Consider the following 22,515-nt stretch of genomic DNA (forward strand, 5'->3'; position numbering starts at 1 on the left):
CTGTGGGTCAGCCTGTGCCCGCTGTGGGTCAGCCTGTGCCCGCTGTGGGTCAGCCTGTGCCCGCTGTGGGTCAGCCTGTGCCCGCTGTGGGTCAGCCTGTGCCCGCTGTGGGTCAGCCTGTGCCCGCTGTGGGTCAGCCTGTGCCAGCTGTGGGTCAGCCTGTGCCAGCTTTGGGTTAGCCAGTGCCAGCTGTGGGACAGCCTGTGCCCTCTGTGGGTCAGCCTGTGCCCGCTGTGGGTCAGCCTGTGCCAGCTTTGGGTCAGCCTGTGCCCGCTGTGGGTCAGCCTGTGCCCGCTGTGGGTCAGCCTGTGCCCGCTGTGGGTCAGCCTGTGCCCGCTGTGGGTCAGCCTGTGCCCGCTGTGGGTCAGCCAGTGCCTGCTGTGGGTCAGCCAGTGCCCGCTGTGGGTCAGCCAGTGCCCGCTGTGGGTCAGCCAGTGCCCGCTGTGGGTCAGCCAGTGCCAGCTGTGGGTCAGCCAGTGCCAGCTGTGGGTCAGCCAGTGCCGGCTGTGGGTCAGCCAGTGCCGGCTGTGGGTCAGCCTGTGCCCGCTGTGGGTCAGCTTGTGCCCGCTGTGGGTCAGCTTGTGCCAGCTGTGGGTCAGCCTGTGCCCGCTGTGGGTCAGCCAGTGCCGGCTTTGGGTCAGCCAGTGCCGGCTTTGGGTCAGCCAGTGCCGGCTGTGGGTCAGCCAGTGCCCGCTGTGGGTCAGCCAGTGCCCGCTGTGGGTCAGCCAGTGCCCGCTGTGGGTCAGCCAGTGCCCGCTGTGGGTCAGCCTGTGCCGGCTGTGGGTCAGCCTGTGCCGGCTGTGGGTCAGCCAGTGCCGGCTTTGGGTCAGCCAGTGCCGGCTGTGGGTCAGCCTGTGCCCGCTGTGGGTCAGCCAGTGCCCGCTGTGGGTCAGCCAGTGCCCGCTGTGGGTCAGCCAGTGCCCGCTGTGGGTCAGCCTGTGCCGGCTGTGGGTCAGCCTGTGCCGGCTTTGGGTCAGCCAGTGCCGGCTTTGGGTCAGCCAGTGCCGGCTGTGGGTCAGCCTGTGCCCACTGTGGGTCAGCCTGTGCCCGCTGTGGGTCAGCCTGTGCCCGCTGTGGGTCAGCCTGTGCCAGCCGTGGGTCAGCCTGTGCCAGCCGTGGGTCAGCCAGTGCCGGCTTTGGGTCAGCCAGTGCCGGCTTTGGGTCAGCCAGTGCCGGATTTGGGTCAGCCAGTGCCGGCTTTGGGTCAGCCAGTGCCGGCTTTGGGTCAGCCAGTGCCGGCTGTGGGTCAGCCTGTGCCCGCTGTGGGTCAGCCTGTGCCGGCTGTGGGTCAGCCAGTGCCGGCTGTGGGTCAGCCTGTGCCGGCTTTGGGTCAGCCTGTGCCGGCTTTGGGTCAGCCTGTGCCCGCTGTGGGTCAGCCTGTGCCGGCTTTGGGTCAGCCAGTGCCGGCTTTGGGTCAACCAGTGCCGGCTTTGGGTCAGCCAGTGCCAGCTTTGGGTCAGCCTGTGCCCGCTGTGGGTCAGCCAGTGGCAGCTTTGGGTCAGCCTGTGCCCGCTGTGGGTCAGCCTGTGCCCGCTGTGGGTCAGCCAGTGCCCGCTGTGGGTCAGCCAGTGCCCGCTGTGGGTCAGCCAGTGCCAGCTTTGGGTCAGCCAGTGCCAGCTGTGGGTCAGCCAGTGCCAGCTGTGGGTCAGCCTGTGCCGGCTTTGGGTCAGCCAGGGCCCGCTGTGGGTCAGCCTGTGCCGGCTGTGGGTCAGCCTGTGCCGGCTGTGGGTCAGCCTGTGCCGGCTGTGGGTCAGCCAGTGCCCGCTGTGGGTCAGCCAGTGCCCGCTGTGGGTCAGCCAGTGCCCGCTGTGGGTCAGCCAGTGCCCGCTGTGGGTCAGCCTGTGCCCGCTGTGGGTCAGCCTGTGCCCGCTGTGGGTCAGCCTGTGCCCGCTGTGGGTCAGCCTGTGCCCGCTGTGGGTCAGCCTGTGCCCGCTGTGGGTCAGCCAGTGCCCGCTGTGGGTCAGCCAGTGCCCGCTTTGGGTCAGCCAGTGCCAGCTGTGGGTCAGCCAGTGCCAGCTGTGGGTCAGCCAGTGCCGGCTGTGGGTCAGCCTGTGCCGGCTTTGGGTCAGCCAGGGCCCGCTGTGGGTCAGCCTGTGCCGGCTGTGGGTCAGCCTGTGCCGGCTGTGGGTCAGCCAGTGCCCGCTGTGGGTCAGCCAGTGCCCGCTGTGGGTCAGCCAGTGCCCGCTGTGGGTCAGCCTGTGCCCGCTGTGGGTCAGCCTGTGCCCGCTGTGGGTCAGCCTGTGCCCGCTGTGGGTCAGCCAGTGGCAGTGCAGTCCAGAGTGTAGCATATTTAGAGCTGCCGTGGCCCCTGAGAGGTCTCCCGGCCTTGGCACGTGTTGTAGAAGTTAACCAGTGGTGACAGAGAACCCCCCCTCCCCCTGCTATGTGAAGATTGCACCTTCTGAACTGCAAGTGACTAAGATCTCTGTGACAGGAGCAGTGACCCACCGAGCTGCCTGCGTGAACTATGAACCCGTGCTCCGCGTGTAACACGCACGAGGCGCTTTACAGCTCTTGAACCTCTGGTGCTTTGAGGGAAAAGCCAGATCTCTGCAGCAAGCGCATTAACCCCAGGACTATCTCAAGCCCTTACATCTGCTGGGCAGACAGCGGCCTCTGCAGCAGGTGCCTGGACCCGGTGAAACCCCCTATAAGGCAGCCTAGAAGCCACCCAGTGAACCCACCAGGACAGACTTCCTGCCACTGCCAGTGACTGTAGGTGACCCCCGCCCCTGTGCATGCAGCGCCTTGAGCCCGGTCCAGGGGTGTCTAGGCGCCCGTGTGAGGCGCGGCCCTTCCCTGCCCGGTGCCGGCCGGGGAGGCGCATTCCTGCCGGGTGAGGAGCCGGGGTGGGTGGATGCCCTCCCACACATGAGACTGACTTCACGCGCCGGCAGCCCGCCCCCTCCTGCCTCTCGCCAGGACTTCCTGTAAAGGGGCGTGGGCGCTCCAACCACACGCCACAGAGCGAGCCGAGCCTCTGACAGCCGAGCCTGCCCCGGGCACTGCAGGGAGGACCCGGGGGCCGCCATGGACGGTGAGGGGGCCCCTGCGGGGTGAGGGGGCTCTGAGGGGCCCGGGGTCTGTGAGGGACACTCTTAGGGTGACTCTGAGGGGCCTGGCGTCTGTGAGGGACACTCTTAGGGTGACTCTGAGGGCCTGGGGTCTGTGAGGGACACTCTTAGGGTGACTCTGAGAGACCTGAGGTCTGTGAGGGACACTCTTAGGGTGACTCTGAGGGTCCTGGCGTCTGTGAGGGGACTCTCTTAGGGTGACTCTGAGGGCCTGGGGTCTGTGAGGGACACTCTTAGGGTGACTCTGAGGGACCTGGGGTCTGTGAGGTACACTCTCAGGGTGACTCTGAGGGCCTGGGGTCTGTGAGGGACACTCTTAGGGTGACTCTGAGGGTCCTGGGGTCTGTGAGGTGACACTCTTAGGGTGACTCTGAGGGCCTGGGGTCTGTGAGGTGACACTCTTAGGGTGACTCTGAGGGTCCTGGGGTCTGTGAGGTGACACTCTTAGGGTGACTCTGAGGGTCCTGGGGTCTGTGAGGTGACACTCTTAGGGTGACTCTGAGGGACCTGGGGTCTGTGAGGTACACTCTCAGGGTGACTCTGAGGGCCTGGGGTCTGTGAGGGACACTCTTAGGGTGACTCTGAGAGACCTGGGGTCTGTGAGGGGACACTCTTAGGGTGACTCTGAGGGCCTGGGGTCTGTGAGGGACACTCTTAGGGTGACTCTGAGAGACCTGAGGTCTGTGAGGGACACTCTTAGGGTGACTCTGAGGGTCCTGGCGTCTGTGAGGGGACTCTCTTAGGGTGACTCTGAGGGCCTGGGGTCTGTGAGGGACACTCTTAGGGTGACTCTGAGGGACCTGGGGTCTGTGAGGTACACTCTCAGGGTGACTCTGAGGGCCTGGGGTCTGTGAGGGACACTCTTAGGGTGACTCTGAGGGTCCTGGGGTCTGTGAGGTGACACTCTTAGGGTGACTCTGAGGGGCCTGGGGTCTGTGAGGTGACACTCTTAGGGTGACTCTGAGGGTCCTGGGGTCTGTGAGCTGACACTCTTAGGGTGACTCTGAGGGCCTGGCGTCTGTGAGGGACACTCTTAGGGTGACTCTGAGAGACCTGAGGTCTGTGAGGTGACACTCTTAGGGTGACTCTGAGGGCCTGGGGTCTGTGAGGGACACTCTTAGGGTGACTCTGAGGGTCCTGGGGTCTGTGAGGGGACACTCTTAGGGTGACTCTGAGGGGCCTGGGGTCTGTGAGGGACACTCTTAGGGTGACTCTGAGGGCCTGGGGTCTGTGAGGGACACTCTTAGGGTGACTCTGAGGGGCCTGGGGTCTGTGAGCTGACACTCTTAGGGTGACTCTGAGGGGCCTGGGGTCTGTGAGGTGACACTCTTAGGGTGACTCTGAGGGTCCTGGGGTCTGTGAGGGACACTCTTAGGGTGACTCTGAGGGTCCTGGGGTCTGTGAGGGACACTCTTAGGGTGACTCTGAGGGGCCTGGGGTCTGTGAGGTGACACTCTCAGGGTGACTCTGAGGGCCTGAGGTCTGTGAGGGACACTCTTAGGGTGACTCTGAGGGCCTGGGGTCTGTGAGGTGACACTCCTAGGGTGACTCTGAGGGGCCTGGGGTCTGTGAGGGACACTCTTAGGGTGACTCTGAGGGGCCTGGGGTCTGTGAGGGACACTCTTAGGGTGACTCTGAGGGGCCCGGGGTCTGTGAGGGACACTCTTAGGGTGACTCTGAGGGCCTGGCGTCTGTGAGGGACACTCTTAGGGTGACTCTGAGGGGCCTGGGGTCTGTGAGGGGACACTCTTAGGGTGACTCTGAGGGGCCTGGGGTCTGTGAGGGACACTCTTAGGGTGACTGAGGGACCTGGGGTCTGTGAGGGGACACTCTTAGGGTGACTCTGAGGGGCCTGGGGTCTGTGAGGGGACACTCTTAGGGTGACTCTGAGGGGCCTGGGGTCTGTGAGGGGACACTCTTAGGGTGACTGAGGGACCTGGGGTCTGTGAGGGGACACTCTTAGGGTGACTCTGAGGGGCCTGGGGTCTGTGAGGGGACACTCTTAGGGTGACTCTGAGGGTCCTGGGGTCTGTGAGCTGACACTCTTAGGGTGACTGAGGGACCTGGGGTCTGTGAGGGGACACTCTTAGGGTGACTCTGAGGGGCCTGAGGTCTGTGAGGGACACTCTTAGGGTGACTCTGAGGGGCCTGAGGTCTGTGAGGGGACACTCTTAGGGTGACTCTGAGAGACCTGAGGTCTGTGAGGGGACACTCTTAGGGTGACTCTGAGGGGCCTGGGGTCTGTGAGGGACACTCTTAGGGTGACTCTGAGGGTCCTGGGGTCTGTGAGGGGACACTCTTAGGGTGACTCTGAGGGGCCTGGGGTCTGTGAGGGACACTCTTAGGGTGACTCCGAGGGAGCTGGGGTCTGTGAGGGACACTCTTAGGGTGACTCTGAGGGTCCTGGGGTCTGTGAGGGGACACTCTTAGGGTGACTCTGAGGGACCTGGGGTCTGTGAGGGGACACTCTTAGGGTGACTCTGAGGGACCTGGGGTCTGTGAGGGGACACTCTTAGGGTGACTCTGAGGGTCCTGGGGTCTGTGAGCTGACACTCTTAGGGTGACTGAGGGACCTGGGGTCTGTGAGGGGACACTCTTAGGGTGACTCTGAGGGGCCTGAGGTCTGTGAGGGACACTCTTAGGGTGACTCTGAGGGGCCTGAGGTCTGTGAGGGGACACTCTTAGGGTGACTCTGAGAGACCTGAGGTCTGTGAGGGGACACTCTTAGGGTGACTCTGAGGGGCCTGGGGTCTGTGAGGGACACTCTTAGGGTGACTCTGAGGGACCTGAGGTCTGTGAGGGGACACTCTTAGGGTGACTCTGAGGGTCCTGGGGTCTGTGAGGGGACACTCTTAGGGTGACTCTGAGGGGCCTGGGGTCTGTGAGGGACACTCTTAGGGTGACTCTGAGGGACCTGAGGTCTGTGAGGGGACACTCTTAGGGTGACTCTGAGGGTCCTGGGGTCTGTGAGGGGACACTCTTAGGGTGACTCTGAGGGGCCTGGGGTCTGTGAGGGACACTCTTAGGGTGACTCTGAGGGACCTGGGGTCTGTGAGCTGACACTCTTAGGGTGACTCTGAGGGTCCTGGGGTCTGTGAGGGGACACTCTCAGGGTGACTCTGAGGGTCCTGGGGTCTGTGAGGGGACTCTCTTAGGGTGACTCTGAGGGCCTGGGGTCTGTGAGGGACACTCTTAGGGTGACTCTGAGGGACCTGGGGTCTGTGAGGGACAATCTTAGGGTGACTCTGAGGGGCCTGGGGTCTGTGAGGGGACACTCTTAGGGTGACTCTGAGGGGCCTGGGGTCTGTGAGGTGACACTCTTAGGGTGACTCTGAGGGGCCTGGGGTCTGTGAGGGGACACTCTTAGGGTGACTCTGAGGGGCCTGGGGTCTGTGAGGGGACACTCTTAGGGTGACTCTGAGGGGCCTGGGGTCTGTGAGGTGACACTCTTAGGGTGACTCTGAGGGTCCTGGGGTCTGTGAGGGGACTCTCTTAGGGTGACTCTGAGGGCCTGGTGTCTGTGAGCTGACACTCTTAGGGTGACTCTGAGGGGCCTGGGGTCTGTGAGCTGACACTCTTAGGGTGACTCTGAGGGGCCTGGGGTCTGTGAGGTACACTCTCAGGGTGACTCTGAGGGCCTGGGGTCTGTGAGGGACACTCTTAGGGTGACTCTGAGGGACCTGGGGTCTGTGAGGGGACACTCTTAGGGTGACTCTGAGGGGCATGGGGTCTGTGAGGGGACACTCTTAGGGTGACTCTGAGGGGCCTGGGGTCTGTGAGGTGACACTCTCAGGGTGACTCTGAGGGCCTGAGGTCTGTGAGGGACACTCTTAGGGTGACTCTGAGGGCCTGGGGTCTGTGAGGGACACTCTTAGGGTGACTCTGAGGGGCCTGGGGTCTGTGAGGGGACACTCTTAGGGTGACTCTGAGGGGCCTGGGGTCTGTGAGGGACACTCTTAGGGTGACTCTGAGGGACCTGGGGTCTGTGAGGGGACACTCTTAGGGTGACTCTGAGGGGCCTGGGGTCTGTGAGCTGACACTCTTAGGGTGACTCTGAGGGGCCTGGGGTCTGTGAGGTACACTCTCAGGGTGACTCTGAGGGCCTGGGGTCTGTGAGGGACACTCTTAGGGTGACTCTGAGGGACCTGGGGTCTGTGAGGGGACACTCTTAGGGTGACTCTGAGGGGCCTGGGGTCTGTGAGGGGACACTCTTAGGGTGACTCTGAGGGGCCTGGGGTCTGTGAGGTGACACTCTCAGGGTGACTCTGAGAGCCTGGGGTCTGTGAGGGACACTCTTAGGGTGACTCTGAGGGCCTGGGGTCTGTGAGGGACACTCTTAGGGTGACTCTGAGGGGCCTGGGGTCTGTGAGGGACACTCTTAGGGTGACTCTGAGAGACCTGAGGTCTGTGAGGGACACTCTTAGGGTGACTCTGAGGGTCCTGGGGTCTGTGAGGGGACTCTCTTAGGGTGACTCTGAGGGCCTGGGGTCTGTGAGGTGACACTCTTAGGGTGACTCTGAGGGTCCTGGGGTCTGTGAGCTGACACTCTTAGGGTGACTCTGAGGGACCTGGGGTCTGTGAGGTGACTCTCTTAGGGTGACTGAGGGACCTGGGGTCTGTGAGGGACACTCTTAGGGTGACTCTGAGGGACGCGGGGTCTGTGAGGTACACTCTCAGGGTGACTCTGAGGGGCCTGGGGTCTGTGAGGGGACACTCTTAGGGTGACTCTGAGGGACGCGGGGTCTGTGAGGGGACACTCTTAGGGTGACTCTGAGGGGCCTGGCATCTGTGAGGGACGCTCTCAGGGTGACTCCGAGGGGCCTGGGGTCTGTGAGCTGACACTCTTAGGGTGACTCTGAGGGGCCTGGCGTCTGTGAGGGACACTCTTAGGGTGACTCTGAGGGACCTGGGGTCTGTGAGGGACCCTCTTAGAGTGACTGAGGGGCCTGGGGCCTGTGAGGGGACACTCTTAGGGTGACTCTGAGGGTCCTGGGGTCTGTGAGCTGACACTCTTAGGGTGACTGAGGGACCTGGGGTCTGTGAGGGGACACTCTTAGGGTGACTCTGAGGGTCCTGGGGTCTGTGAGCTGACACTCTTAGGGTGACTCTGAGGGGCCTGGGGTCTGTGAGGGGACACTCTTAGGGTGACTCTGAGGGTCCTGGGGTCTGTGAGGGGACACTCTTAGGGTGACTCTGAGGGTCCTGGCGTCTGTGAGGGACGCTCTCAGGGTGACTCCGAGGGGCCTGGGGTCTGTGAGCTGACACTCTTAGGGTGACTCTGAGGGGCCTGGGGTCTGTGAGCTGACACTCTTAGGGTGACTCTGAGGGTCCTGGGGTCTGTGAGGGACACTCTTAGGGTGACTCTGAGGGTCCTGGGGTCTGTGAGGGGACACTCTTAGGGTGACTCTGAGGGTCCTGGGGTCTGTGAGGGACGCTCTCAGGGTGACTCCGAGGGGCCTGGGGTCTGTGAGCTGACACTCTTAGGGTGACTCTGAGGGTCCTGGGGTCTGTGAGGGGACACTCTTAGGGTGACTCTGAGGGGCCTGGCGTCTGTGAGGGACGCTCTCAGGGTGACTCTGAGGGTCCTGGGGTCTGTGAGGGACACTCTTAGGGTGACTCTGAGGGTCCTGGCGTCTGTGAGGGACACTCTTAGGGTGACTCTGAGGGACCTGGGGTCTGTGAGGGACCCTCTTAGAGTGACTGAGGGGCCTGGGGCCTGTGAGCTGACACTCTTAGGGTGACTCTGAGGGGCCTGGGGTCTGTGAGGGACACTCTTAGGGTGACTCTGAGGGGCCTGGGGTCTGTGAGCTGACACTCTTAGGGTGACTCTGAGGGGCCTGGGGTCTGTGAGGTACACTCTCAGGGTGACTCTGAGGGCCTGGGGTCTGTGAGGGACACTCTTAGGGTGACTCTGAGGGACCTGGGGTCTGTGAGGGGACACTCTTAGGGTGACTCTGAGGGGCCTGGGGTCTGTGAGGGGACACTCTTAGGGTGACTCTGAGGGGCCTGGGGTCTGTGAGGTGACACTCTCAGGGTGACTCTGAGGGCCTGAGGTCTGTGAGGGACACTCTTAGGGTGACTCTGAGGGCCTGGGGTCTGTGAGGGACACTCTTAGGGTGACTCTGAGGGGCCTGGGGTCTGTGAGGGGACACTCTTAGGGTGACTCTGAGGGGCCTGGGGTCTGTGAGGGACACTCTTAGGGTGACTCTGAGAGACCTGAGGTCTGTGAGGGACACTCTTAGGGTGACTCTGAGGGTCCTGGGGTCTGTGAGGGGACTCTCTTAGGGTGACTCTGAGGGCCTGGGGTCTGTGAGGGACACTCTTAGGGTGACTCTGAGGGACCTGGGGTCTGTGAGGGGACACTCTTAGGGTGACTCTGAGGGGCCTGGGGTCTGTGAGCTGACACTCTTAGGGTGACTCTGAGGGGCCTGGGGTCTGTGAGGTACACTCTCAGGGTGACTCTGAGGGCCTGGGGTCTGTGAGGGACACTCTTAGGGTGACTCTGAGGGACCTGGGGTCTGTGAGGGGACACTCTTAGGGTGACTCTGAGGGGCCTGGGGTCTGTGAGGGGACACTCTTAGGGTGACTCTGAGGGGCCTGGGGTCTGTGAGGTGACACTCTCAGGGTGACTCTGAGGGCCTGGGGTCTGTTAGGGACACTCTTAGGGTGACTCTGAGGGACCTGGGGTCTGTGAGGGGACACTCTTAGGGTGACTCTGAGGGGCCTGGGGTCTGTGAGGGGACACTCTTAGGGTGACTCTGAGGGACCTGGGGTCTGTGAGGGGACACTCTTAGGGTGACTCTGAGGGACCTGGGGTCTGTGAGCTGACACTCTTAGGGTGACTCTGAGGGTCCTGGGGTCTGTGAGGGGACTCTCTTAGGGTGACTCTGAGGGCCTGGGGTCTGTGACTGACACTCTTAGGGTGACTCTGAGGGACCTGGGGTCTGTGAGGGACACTCTTAGGGTGACTCTGAGGGGCCTGGGGTCTGTGAGGGACACTCTTAGGGTGACTCTGAGGGACCTGGGGTCTGTGAGCTGACACTCTTAGGGTGACTCTGAGGGGCCTGGGGTCTGTGAGGTACACTCTCAGGGTGACTCTGAGGGCCTGGGGTCTGTGAGGGACACTCTTAGGGTGACTCTGAGGGCCTGGGGTCTGTGAGGGACACTCTTAGGGTGACTCTGAGGGGCCTGGGGTCTGTGAGGGGACACTCTTAGGGTGACTCTGAGGGGCCTGGGGTCTGTGAGGGACACTCTTAGGGTGACTCTGAGAGACCTGAGGTCTGTGAGGGACACTCTTAGGGTGACTCTGAGGGTCCTGGGGTCTGTGAGGGGACTCTCTTAGGGTGACTCTGAGGGGCCTGGGGTCTGTGAGGTGACACTCTTAGGGTGACTCTGAGGGTCCTGGGGTCTGTGAGGGGACTCTCTTAGGGTGACTCTGAGGGCCTGGGGTCTGTGAGGTGACACTCTTAGGGTGACTCTGAGGGTCCTGGGGTCTGTGAGCTGACACTCTTAGGGTGACTCTGAGGGACCTGGGGTCTGTGAGGTGACTCTCTTAGGGTGACTGAGGGACCTGGGGTCTGTGAGGGACACTCTTAGGGTGACTCTGAGGGACGCGGGGTCTGTGAGGTACACTCTCAGGGTGACTCTGAGGGGCCTGGGGTCTGTGAGGGGACACTCTTAGGGTGACTCTGAGGGACGCGGGGTCTGTGAGGGGACACTCTTAGGGTGACTCTGAGGGGCCTGGCATCTGTGAGGGACGCTCTCAGGGTGACTCCGAGGGGCCTGGGGTCTGTGAGCTGACACTCTTAGGGTGACTCTGAGGGGCCTGGCGTCTGTGAGGGACAATCTTAGGGTGACTCTGAGGGACCTGGGGTCTGTGAGGGACCCTCTTAGAGTGACTGAGGGGCCTGGGGCCTGTGAGGGGACACTCTTAGGGTGACTCTGAGGGTCCTGGGGTCTGTGAGCTGACACTCTTAGGGTGACTGAGGGACCTGGGGTCTGTGAGGGGACACTCTTAGGGTGACTCTGAGGGTCCTGGGGTCTGTGAGCTGACACTCTTAGGGTGACTCTGAGGGGCCTGGGGTCTGTGAGGGGACACTCTTAGGGTGACTCTGAGGGTCCTGGGGTCTGTGAGGGGACACTCTTAGGGTGACTCTGAGGGTCCTGGCGTCTGTGAGGGACGCTCTCAGGGTGACTCCGAGGGGCCTGGGGTCTGTGAGCTGACACTCTTAGGGTGACTCTGAGGGGCCTGGGGTCTGTGAGCTGACACTCTTAGGGTGACTCTGAGGGTCCTGGGGTCTGTGAGGGACACTCTTAGGGTGACTCTGAGGGTCCTGGGGTCTGTGAGGGGACACTCTTAGGGTGACTCTGAGGGTCCTGGGGTCTGTGAGGGACGCTCTCAGGGTGACTCCGAGGGGCCTGGGGTCTGTGAGCTGACACTCTTAGGGTGACTCTGAGGGTCCTGGGGTCTGTGAGGGGACACTCTTAGGGTGACTCTGAGGGGCCTGGCGTCTGTGAGGGACGCTCTCAGGGTGACTCTGAGGGTCCTGGGGTCTGTGAGGGACACTCTTAGGGTGACTCTGAGGGTCCTGGCGTCTGTGAGGGACACTCTTAGGGTGACTCTGAGGGACCTGGGGTCTGTGAGGGACCCTCTTAGAGTGACTGAGGGGCCTGGGGCCTGTGAGCTGACACTCTTAGGGTGACTCTGAGGGTCCTGGGGTCTGTGAGGGGACACTCTTAGGGTGACTCTGAGGGACCTGGTGTCTGTGAGCTGACACTCTTAGGGTGACTCTGAGGGTCCTGGGGTCTGTGAGGGGACACTCTTAGGGTGACTCTGAGGGTCCTGGGGTCTGTGAGGTGACACTCTTAGGGTGACTCTGAGGGTCCTGGGGTCTGTGAGGGGACACTCTTAGGGTGACTCTGAGGGTCCTGGGGTCTGTGAGGGGACACTCTTAGGGTGACTCTGAGGGGCCTGGGGTCTGTGAGGGACACTCTTAGGGTGACTCCGAGGGAGCTGGGGTCTGTGAGCTGACACTCTTAGGGTGACTCTGAGGGTCCTGGGGTCTGTGAGGGGACACTCTTAGGGTAACTCTGAGGGACCTGGGGTCTGTGAGGGACACTCTTAGGGTGACTCCGAGGGAGCTGGGGTCTGTGAGCTGACACTCTTAGGGTGACTCTGAGGGTCCTGGGGTCTGTGAGGGGACACTCTTAGGGTGACTCTGAGGGACCTGGTGTCTGTGAGGTGACACTCTTAGGGTGACTCTGAGGGACCTGGGGTCTGTGAGGGACACTCTTAGGGTGACTCTGAGGGGCCTGGGGTCTGTGAGGGGACACTCTTAGGGTGACTCTGAGGGGCCTGGGATCTGTGAGGGGACACTCTTAGGGTGACTCTGAGGGACCCGGGGTCTGTGAGGGGACACTCTTAGGGTGACTGAGGGACCTGGGGTCTGTGAGGGGACACTCTTAGGGTGACTGAGGGACCTGGGGTCTGTGAGGGGACACTCTTAGGGTGACTCTGAGGGGCCTGGGGTCTGTGAGGGGACACTCTTAGGGTGACTCTGAGGGACCTGCGGTCTGTGAGCTGACACTCTTAGGGTGACTCTGAGAGACCTGAGGTCTGTGAGGGGACACTCTTAGGGTGACTCTGAGGGGCCTGGGGTCTGTGAGGGGACACTCTTAGGGTGACTCTGAGGGGCCTGGCGTCTGTGAGGGACACTCTTAGGGTGACTCTGAGGGACCTGGGGTCTGTGAGGTGACACTCTTAGGGTGACTCTGAGGGACCTGGGGTCTGTGAGGGACACTCTTAGGGTGACTCTGAGAGACCTGAGGTCTGTGAGGGGACACTCTTAGGGTGACTCTGAGAGACCTGAGGTCTGTGAGGGGACACTCTTAGGGTGACTCTGAGGGACCTGGGGTCTGTGAGGGGACACTCTTAGGGTGACTCTGAGGGTCCTGGGGTCTGTGAGGGGACTCTCTTAGGGTGACTCTGAGGGCCTGGGGTCTGTGAGGGACACTCTTAGGGTGACTCTGAGGGACCTGGGGTCTGTGAGGGACAATCTTAGGGTGACTCTGAGGGTCCTGGGGTCTGTGAGGGGACACTCTTAGGGTGACTCTGAGGGGCCTGGGGTCTGTGAGCTGACACTCTTAGTGTGACTCTGAGGGTCCTGGGGTCTGTGAGGGGACACTCTTAGGGTGACTCTGAGGGTCCTGGGGTCTGTGAGGGGACACTCTTAGGGTGACTCTGAGGGGCCTGGGGTCTGTGAGCTGACACTCTTAGGGTGACTCTGAGGGTCCTGGGGTCTGTGAGGTGACACTCTTAGGGTGACTCTGAGGGGCCTGGGGTCTGTGAGGGGACACTCTTAGGGTGACTCTGAGGGACCTGGTGTCTGTGAGCTGACACTCTTAGGGTGACTCTGAGGGGCCTGGGGTCTGTGAGGGGACACTCTTAGGGTGACTCTGAGGGTCCTGGGGTCTGTGAGGGGACACTCTTAGGGTGACTCTGAGAGACCTGAGGTCTGTGAGGGGACACTCTTAGGGTGACTCTGAGGGTCCTGGGGTCTGTGAGGGGACACTCTTAGGGTGACTCTGAGGGCCTGGGGTCTGTGAGGGACACTCTTAGGGTGACTCTGAGGGGCCTGGGGGTCTGTGAGGTGACACTCTTAGGGTGACTCCTAGGGACCCGGGGTCTGTGAGGGACACTCTTAGGGTGACTCTGAGGGACGCGGGGTCTGTGAGGGACACTCTTAGGGTGACTCTGAGGGACCTGGTGTCTGTGAGCTGACACTCTTAGGGTGACTCTGAGGGTCCTGGGGTCTGTGAGGGGACACTCTTAGGGTGACTCTGAGGGTCCTGGGGTCTGTGAGGTGACACTCTTAGGGTGACTCTGAGGGTCCTGGGGTCTGTGAGGTGACACTCTTAGGGTGACTCTGAGGGACCTGGGGTCTGTGAGGGGACACTCTTAGGGTGACTCTGAGGGTCCTGGGGTCTGTGAGGGGACTCTCTTAGGGTGACTCTGAGGGCCTGGGGTCTGTGAGGGACACTCTTAGGGTGACTCTGAGGGACCTGGGGTCTGTGAGGGACAATCTTAGGGTGACTCTGAGGGTCCTGGGGTCTGTGAGGGGACACTCTTAGGGTGACTCTGAGGGGCCTGGGGTCTGTGAGCTGACACTCTTAGTGTGACTCTGAGGGTCCTGGGGTCTGTGAGGGGACACTCTTAGGGTGACTCTGAGGGTCCTGGGGTCTGTGAGGGGACACTCTTAGGGTGACTCTGAGGGGCCTGGGGTCTGTGAGCTGACACTCTTAGGGTGACTCTGAGGGTCCTGGGGTCTGTGAGGTGACACTCTTAGGGTGACTCTGAGGGGCCTGGGGTCTGTGAGGGGACACTCTTAGGGTGACTCTGAGGGACCTGGTGTCTGTGAGCTGACACTCTTAGGGTGACTCTGAGGGGCCTGGGGTCTGTGAGGGGACACTCTTAGGGTGACTCTGAGGGTCCTGGGGTCTGTGAGGGGACACTCTTAGGGTGACTCTGAGAGACCTGAGGTCTGTGAGGGGACACTCTTAGGGTGACTCTGAGGGTCCTGGGGTCTGTGAGGGGACACTCTTAGGGTGACTCTGAGGGCCTGGGGTCTGTGAGGGACACTCTTAGGGTGACTCTGAGGGGCCTGGGGGTCTGTGAGGTGACACTCTTAGGGTGACTCCTAGGGACCCGGGGTCTGTGAGGGACACTCTTAGGGTGACTCTGAGGGACGCGGGGTCTGTGAGGGACACTCTTAGGGTGACTCTGAGGGACCTGGTGTCTGTGAGCTGACACTCTTAGGGTGACTCTGAGGGTCCTGGGGTCTGTGAGGGGACACTCTTAGGGTGACTCTGAGGGTCCTGGGGTCTGTGAGGTGACACTCTTAGGGTGACTCTGAGGGTCCTGGGGTCTGTGAGGGGACACTCTTAGGGTGACTCTGAGGGTCCTGGGGTCTGTGAGCTGACACTCTTAGGGTGACTCTGAGGGGCCTGGGGTCTGTGAGGGGACACTCTTAGGGTGACTCTGAGGGACCTGGTGTCTGTGAGCTGACACTCTTAGGGTGACTCTGAGGGGCCTGGGGTCTGTGAGGGGACTCTCTTAGGGTGACTCTGAGGGCCTGGGGTCTGTGAGGTGACACTCTTAGGGTGACTCTGAGGGTCCTGGGGTCTGTGAGCTGACACTCTTAGGGTGACTCTGAGGGACCTGGGGTCTGTGAGGTGACTCTCTTAGGGTGACTTGGGGACCTGGGGTCTGTGAGGGACACTCTTAGGGTGACTCTGAGGGACGCGGGGTCTGTGAGGTACACTCTCAGGGTGACTCTGAGGGGCCTGGGGTCTGTGAGGGGACACTCTTAGGGTGACTCTGAGGGACGCGGGGTCTGTGAGGGGACACTCTTAGGGTGACTCTGAGGGTCCTGGGGTCTGTGAGGGGACACTCTTAGGGTGACTCTGAGGGACCTGGGGTCTGTGAGGGACACTCTTAGGGTGACTCTGAGGGACCTGGCCTATGTTGCTGCCGCCTTGGGGAAGTTTCAGGGCTTTGGGGTCTGCAGGGTAAGGAGACACATGTCCTCCCAAAATTCTGCACCGGTTTTCTGAATTATTGGACGCCTGGAAATTAGCATCTATCCTCCCACTTTTCAAGAAATCGAACCTTGACCCTGCAGAACCCCCAGCTATCGGCTCGTGTCCAGACTACTTTTTCAAAGTGCTGGAGAAAATACTAAATGCACAACTCGCGGCATTTATTACATCCAGGGACCTCCAAGAACCCTCACAGTATGGGTTCCGGGAAGGGCATGGAAGGGAGGCAGCTCTGGTCGTGGCTGTAGAAGAACCGAGAGCAATACTGGACACGGGGAAAGGCTGTCTTGATTCTGTTAGATCTATCAGCGGCCTTCGACACTGTAAACCACAAAATACTAGCTAGTAGGCAATCAGAGCTGGGGATCAGAGATACCGCCCTCACGCTGCGGACCTCTTTTCTTGCTAATAGGACCTTTGAAGTAGAATCGGGAGCCTTCTCCTGAGTCTTTTACTCTTGCTTGTGGTGTTCCTCAGGGCTCATCCTTGAGCCTCTCACTCTTAAACGTATATGTGGCCCCTATCATTGGGCAGCTTGGGTTCTCAGTGGCCTCTGATGCTGGCGACACCCAGCTAGTGGTGTCGGTTTCAAGCAATCCTGAGGAGACAGTGGACCGTTCCAACAGGTGCACAACACAGGTAAACTTGTGGATGCGGTCTACCTGCCTTAAACTTAACGGCGAAAGACGGAGGTCCTGTTACTAGGCTCTGATTCATCTTTTTGGTCACCTAGATGGTGGCTCACCACTCTGGGCGACTGCCCAGCCCCAGTGCCTCAGGTCACAAATCTTGGCTTCATCCTTGACAATAAGCTGACTTTCAAGATTCAGATCAATACCCTCTCCTCCACCATTTAGTTTATCCTAAAAATGATTAGGAAAATTTGCCCTTTCATTCCTCCCGACTCCCTAAAAACACTGTTCTCCGCAGTAGCCATGTCCAGGTTGGACTACGGCAACGTCTTGAACATGGGGATCCAAGCTCAGTGTCTACAAAGGTTGCAGCGGTTACAAGACGCGGCGGCCAGAGGGGGATTGGATATCCCCAGGTTCCAGCCAGTCTCCCATGGTCTAAGAAGCCGTCAGTGGCTTCCAGTGGACAAGAGGATTCCATTCAAATCTCAAGGCCTAACCTTCAAGGCACTACATGACGCTGGGCCTCCATTCCTGAGGACTCATTTCAAATGGTATGTGCCGTCTAGATGTTTAACATCTGCACACAGCAAACTCCTGCAAACACCCAGGTTCAAGAAAGCATGCTGGGGAAGAAGAAGCTGTTAGTTAGGAACTGCGAAAACTTGGAACTTACTCCCGTCGATATAAAGAGCAGCCGTACGCTGCTATCCATCAGAAAGGCGCTATACACCTTGCTCTTCTCCAACTAACGTGATATGTACACCTTATTGGCAACCTTACTTGGCCCACCTGTCTGTAGTGCCAAGACGCCCTTGGGCATTCGTTGCGCTTTATACATTTATAAATCAAATCAGTGTTAGGCTGACTATGAGGGACCTGGGCTCTAAGAATAAAGGGAGGTGCCGCAGTGTTGGCGTAACTCTCGGGGGTGGGATCTGCAGGGTTAGGGGACACCTGCAGTTTTAGGGTGACTCAGAGTGACTTGGGGTCTGGAAGGCAAGGAGGTCCCTGCAGTACCAGAGTGAATCTAAGCATCCGGGGATCCGCAAAGGTGACTTTTTGATTCTGTTTTTAAGTAGTGATCTCATGCCAGTGAGCGGTCTCTCCGATTCTGCTCGTCCATTGATTCCATGCCAGTGAGCGGTCTCATGACACTAGTTGCCCTTTGATTCCATATCTTTCAGCAGTCTCTTCGATGCTACTCGTCCTTTGATTCCATGCTAGTAAACAGTCTGTTAGACGATACTTGCCCTTTGATTCTATGCCAGTGAGCGGTCTCATTGACACTACTCTTCTTTTGATTCATCCTAGTGAGCCGTCTCTTCGATGCTATTTGCCCTTTAATTCCATGCCAATGAGCATCGTCTCGACGCTACTCGCCCTTTGATTTCATGCCAGTGAGTGGTCTCTGGACACTAGTTGCCCTTATTTCCATGGCTGTGAGCGGTCTCTTCAATGCTACTCGTCCTTTGATTCCATGCTAGTAAACAGTCTGTTAGACGCTACTTGCCATTTGATTCCATGCCAGTGAGCGGTCTCATGACCAATACTTGCCCTTTGATTCCATGCCAGTGAGCGGTCTCTTTGATGTTAGTCACCCTTTGATTCCATCACAGCGAGCGCTCTCTTCAATGCTACTCGTCCTTTGATTCCATGCCAGTGAGCGGTCTCTTGACCACTACTTGCCCTTTGATTCCATACCAGTGAGCGGTCTCTTCGATACTACTAGTCTTTTAATTCCATACCAGTGAGCGATCTCTTCAATGCTACTTGTCCTTTGATTCCATGTCAGAAAGCGGTCTCTTCGATGTTAGTCACCCTTCGATTCCATCCCAGTGAGCGGTGTCTTCGATGCTACTCGCCCTTTGATTCCATGACAGGGAGTCGTCACTTCAGAGCTACTCGCCCTTTGATTCCATGCCAGGGAGCGATCTCTTCGATGCTACTCGACCTTTGATTCCATGCCAGGGAGCACTCTCTTTGACACTACTTATATACTGTTCGATGCTTCTTGGCTTTGCTACTATTCTCGGAAGTGTGACTCAGCTGGGGTATTTCCAGGTTAGTTCAGTTTCTGCTGCATCACGTCGGATTCGTAAACAGTTTTGCAGAACTCTAGGCATCCAGAGCGCTATGACCCAAGCTGGGCACTGCTGGACTGTCATGTTTTCCTAGTTGTCTTTGCTCTCCTCATGTAGCTCTCAACTGACACAGGATGGATTTCAGCATTGGCTCAACACAAGTTGTGCCTTAGTCTTTAAGGTGCCCTCTATTATTGAAATCCAGAATTTGAACGCCAGACATACAGTCACACAGTGTCAGCAGCTAGCGTTTAATCCAGTCATACAAAAATATAAAGGAATGTACCAATTCTGAGAAGGGAGAAAATACACTGCAGATTTGCATGAAATAAAACCCCTAGAGTCAAAGCTGCCCGGTACTGCTGGGTGCCAGACTGGGGTGTGGGGTTCCTGAGCATTACCAGTGGGTAGAAACCCTGCAGACCTCCTGGGGCTGGGGTACTGCCTATCCTGTAGAGCTAGTTTCTGGATGTGTTTCGAGGTGAAGTTCTCTCAAGATGTCAGCTTGAGCTCTTATGACAAACTGAGGCAGAGTCCGTCAAGGCGTAGTATATATGGAGCCCTGAAACCTCCATAGCCTTCGAAGAGGGTATGTGAGTCTGCCTATTGGCTGTCTGACAGGCAAACTGATGCTGGTAGAGACAGAGTCCATCTCTGGTCTAACAGTAGTAAAATTACAATTTTATGTCTGGTTCAATTGGTTTTACTGTAAGTGGCCGAGTGGTCCTAGTTCTTCTAGACGCGGATGGGTTGAAAAGGTGTGATAACTTGAGATCTGCATGCCAGAAACTAGTGCGTAAGTGGCCGAGTGGTCCTAGTTCTTCTAGACGCGGATGGGTTGAAAAGGTGTGATAACTTGAGATCTGCATGCCAGAAACTAGTGCGTAAGTGGCCGAGTGGTCCTAGTTCTTCTAGAGGCGACTGTGTTGAAAAGGTGTGATAACTTGAGATCTGCGGGCCAGAAGCGACTGCGTAAGTAGCCGAGTGGTCCTAGTTCTTCTAGACGCGAACGGGTTGAAAAGGTGTGATAACTTGAGATCTGCATGCCAGAAACTAGTGCGTAAGTGGCCGAGTGGTCCTAGATCTTCTAGACGCGGCTGTGTTGAAAAGGTGTGATAACTTGAGATCTGCGGGGCAGCCATGCCTGAAGCGAGTGCGTAAATGGCCAAGTGGTCCTAGTTCTTCTAGACGCGGCTGGGTTGAAAAGGTGTGATAACTTGAGATCTGCGGGGCAGCCATGCCAGAAGCGAGTGCGTAAGAGGCTGAGTGGTTCTAGTTCTTCTAGACGCGGCTGGGTTGAAAAGGTGGGATAACTTGAGATCTGCGTGCCAGAAGCAAGTGCGTAAGTGGCCGAGTGGTCCTAGATCTTCTAGACGCGGCTGTGTTGAAAAGGTGTGATAACTTGAGATCTGCCTGCCAGAAGCGAGTGCGTAAGTGGCCGAGTGGTCCTTGTTGTCCTGGTCTCGAGTCTAAAGTCAGAGCGCGTCTCTTCCAGTGTCGCTCTTGTTACTTGTTTCCTGCGGCTCACCTTCCCAAGTCGAGCAGTTCGCAGTACTAGGGACAGTTGTCTTAGGTCTGGCTTTGTAGACCACGTTAGTTGTCTCGCCAGACTGTTTTCCCTAAAAAAACATACATTCACTGTGGGGATTTTGGTCAGCAGGATTCATTCATTGGGTTGTTTAATTGTCATTCACTCTTTGCCTCCCCCCACCACAGTATACAGCAGGCCCAGCTCTCCCGTGCTGCTACACAGCTCTGCTTCCTCCCTGTTTTTCTGAACTCTTTCTCCTGCTGTTACCTCGATGTTTTTTACTTCTTTCTCTGTTTTTTGTTATGCTTTTTTCTGCTTTTGCCTAGTTTTTACTTTCTCCTTCCTTCCCCTTGTTTTTTTGAGTGCTTTTGCCTCATTTTTTTAACACCTTCGCTGCGGCAGCTATTCCGCCGCAGCGCTAATGGGGCGGGGGGGCCGCGCAGCGCTCCCATGCTGGTGACGGAACCGCTCTGTCACCAGCCTCGGTTGAGCTGTGCTCATGACGGAGCGGTTCCGTCATGGCCCCGCCCGCTCAATAGAACGTGCCGCGCAGGCACGAAGTCAGCGCCGCGCAGGCGCGTCGGGCGGGCCATGACGGAACTGCTCCGTCATCAGCACAGCGCTACTGCGGCTGATGACGCAGCGGTTCCGTCATCAGTGCGGAAGGAGTTAATGATTTCTCCTTCCGCCTTTCTCCCTGTTTTTATGAAAGCTTTTCCTGCTTTTGCCTCATTTTAAGTGCTTTCTCCTTCCTTTCCCCCTTGTTTTTCTGAGTGCTTTGCCCTCTTTTGCCTCATTTTAAGTGCTTTCTCCTTCCTTTCCCCCTTATTTTCCTGAGTGCTTTGCCCTCTTTTACCTCGTTTTTACTGCTTTCTCCTTCCTTTCCCCCTTGTTTTTCCTGAGTGCTTTGCCCTTTTTTGCCTCGTTTTAAGTGCTTTCTCCTTCCTTTCCCCCTTATTTTCCTGAGTGCTTTGCCCTTTTTTGCCTCGTTTTAAGTGCTTTCTCCTTCCTTTCCCCCTTATTTTTCTGAGTGCTTTCTCCTGCTTTTGCCTCATTATTCATGGCTTTCTTTACAAAGCAGATAGCATCTCCAGCGCCTTGAGACCCTCCTGGGTGATTTGCAGCGCTTTATAAGTCCTGATTGATTGAGTATGGGGCGACAAGTCAGCCCACTTTACCCATGGCTCCGTTGACTTTGAGTGACTGCGCAAAGTCTACACACAGTTTTTACATCGTTCAGTCCATAGGTGGCAGTTAACCTTTCATACCATGGATGTATTTCTTGATAATGTACTATGGCCTCATAGAAATGTTAAATACTGCTATCGGGTATTACCCAATGTCTTCATATTTTATGGGTCAGAGTACATATTCTGGACACTGGGCAGCAGTATCCCAGGGGGCAGAGTCAATAAAATACGGTTGAACAAGAGGCGATAAATCTTTGGAGTAGGCGTGCAGAAAAGGTGTATTTCCTACAATTGAGAAACCTTTTGATATCTCTCCTAAAATAACTCTAACATGTAGCAGTATCACCGTTCCCTTGCAAGTCTTGTGTGGCAGTCTAGCCAGATTTTTCAAAGAAAGATATCCTGTTTCTACACTTTCTACCCTGTCTCCGTTTTATTCTCCCCTCTATTTTCTCTTCTGCTACAACTTCTCCCACAGGTTCCTTGCTTACTGAATTTGCTTGCTTAACCTGTGATCACATTCTAACCCTAGATCACGCAACTCAATCCGGTTTTCCCCTCAACCCAAGCTCCCTTTTGCCATTCACGTGGACTTAGATCAGATTGTCCGTCGTCCCAAGGATCTCTAAAAAATCATTGGCAAATGATAGTCGTGAATCCTTGGGGAAGTAGGCCTTGATGGTACTCGTTCTTGGAAAGCCAGTTGACAAACACAGTATCTTGACCATCCATGGACCCATCTCCCTTTTACCTATGCCTGCAGAAGTCCTAAAGAAAGCAGTTCATTCTCAACATTCAGGAATGCAAAGATTTGGCAGAAGTGGTCATACTTCACTGCACTATTCTATTACTCAGTTTATTACAAACCTCCTGTAATAAATTACTGTCAACAAAACCAATCGAGGGAAAGCTCCAAATACTCAGTAATCTCTGGTTATTTGGAATGCTCTCTCTATTTTTTTAGGGGGAGTTTTATATGTTGCAAACTAAACCCTAAGGTATCAAAGTGGTTTACATGAGCACACGTTGTGTTACAGACGGACGCATTCATTCATTTTTGTTAGGCACGGGGAGATTAAGTGATTTGCCCAGAATCACAGGATGTTCAGGGTCATTTCCGAGGCTTGAACCTGGTTCCCCAGCTTAGAGATCGAGCGCCCTAGCCGTTAGGCCACGTCCTCTATTGGTTTAGTTCTCTACTTTCCAACTATGTGGAACAAAATTCCCTGTAAGACTCTTCTGCATAGGGTTTTCGACCATTGCGTAGCACCAAAACCATGCTGTTGACCATGTTGGATGATCTCCAAACCATCTTGGACGTGGGAGACTTCGCAGCTCTGTTCCTAGTAGACCTGTCTGCTGCTGTCACCACCTCTTGTTCAGTCCTCATCTTCTGCCTCCCCTGAC

The 22,515-nt window shown here is 57.7% G+C and overlaps 1 protein-coding gene across 4 annotated transcripts in view; it reads left to right on the forward strand.

Annotated features, from left to right (window-relative positions):
• LOC144762134 (cullin-9-like) overlaps window positions 1-22,515 on the forward strand; it is a 518,599-nt gene that overhangs the window by 83,960 nt on the left and 412,124 nt on the right. For 2 of the 4 annotated variants that reach the window (XM_078647277.1, XM_078647279.1), the window contains exon 1: window positions 2,911-3,037. The exons of the other annotated variants lie outside the window; for them this stretch is intronic. In XM_078647277.1, coding sequence (XP_078503403.1) covers window positions 3,031-3,037 — 7 coding nt within the window. In that variant the 5' untranslated portion in view covers window positions 2,911-3,030. Of the gene's footprint in view, window positions 1-2,910; window positions 3,038-22,515 lie in introns of those variants that run through there. 4 annotated transcript variants of the gene reach the window in all.

The sequence above is a fragment of the Lissotriton helveticus genome, chromosome 6, assembly GCF_964261635.1.
Source record: "Lissotriton helveticus chromosome 6, aLisHel1.1, whole genome shotgun sequence".
Lineage (NCBI taxonomy): Eukaryota > Metazoa > Chordata > Amphibia > Caudata > Salamandridae > Lissotriton > Lissotriton helveticus.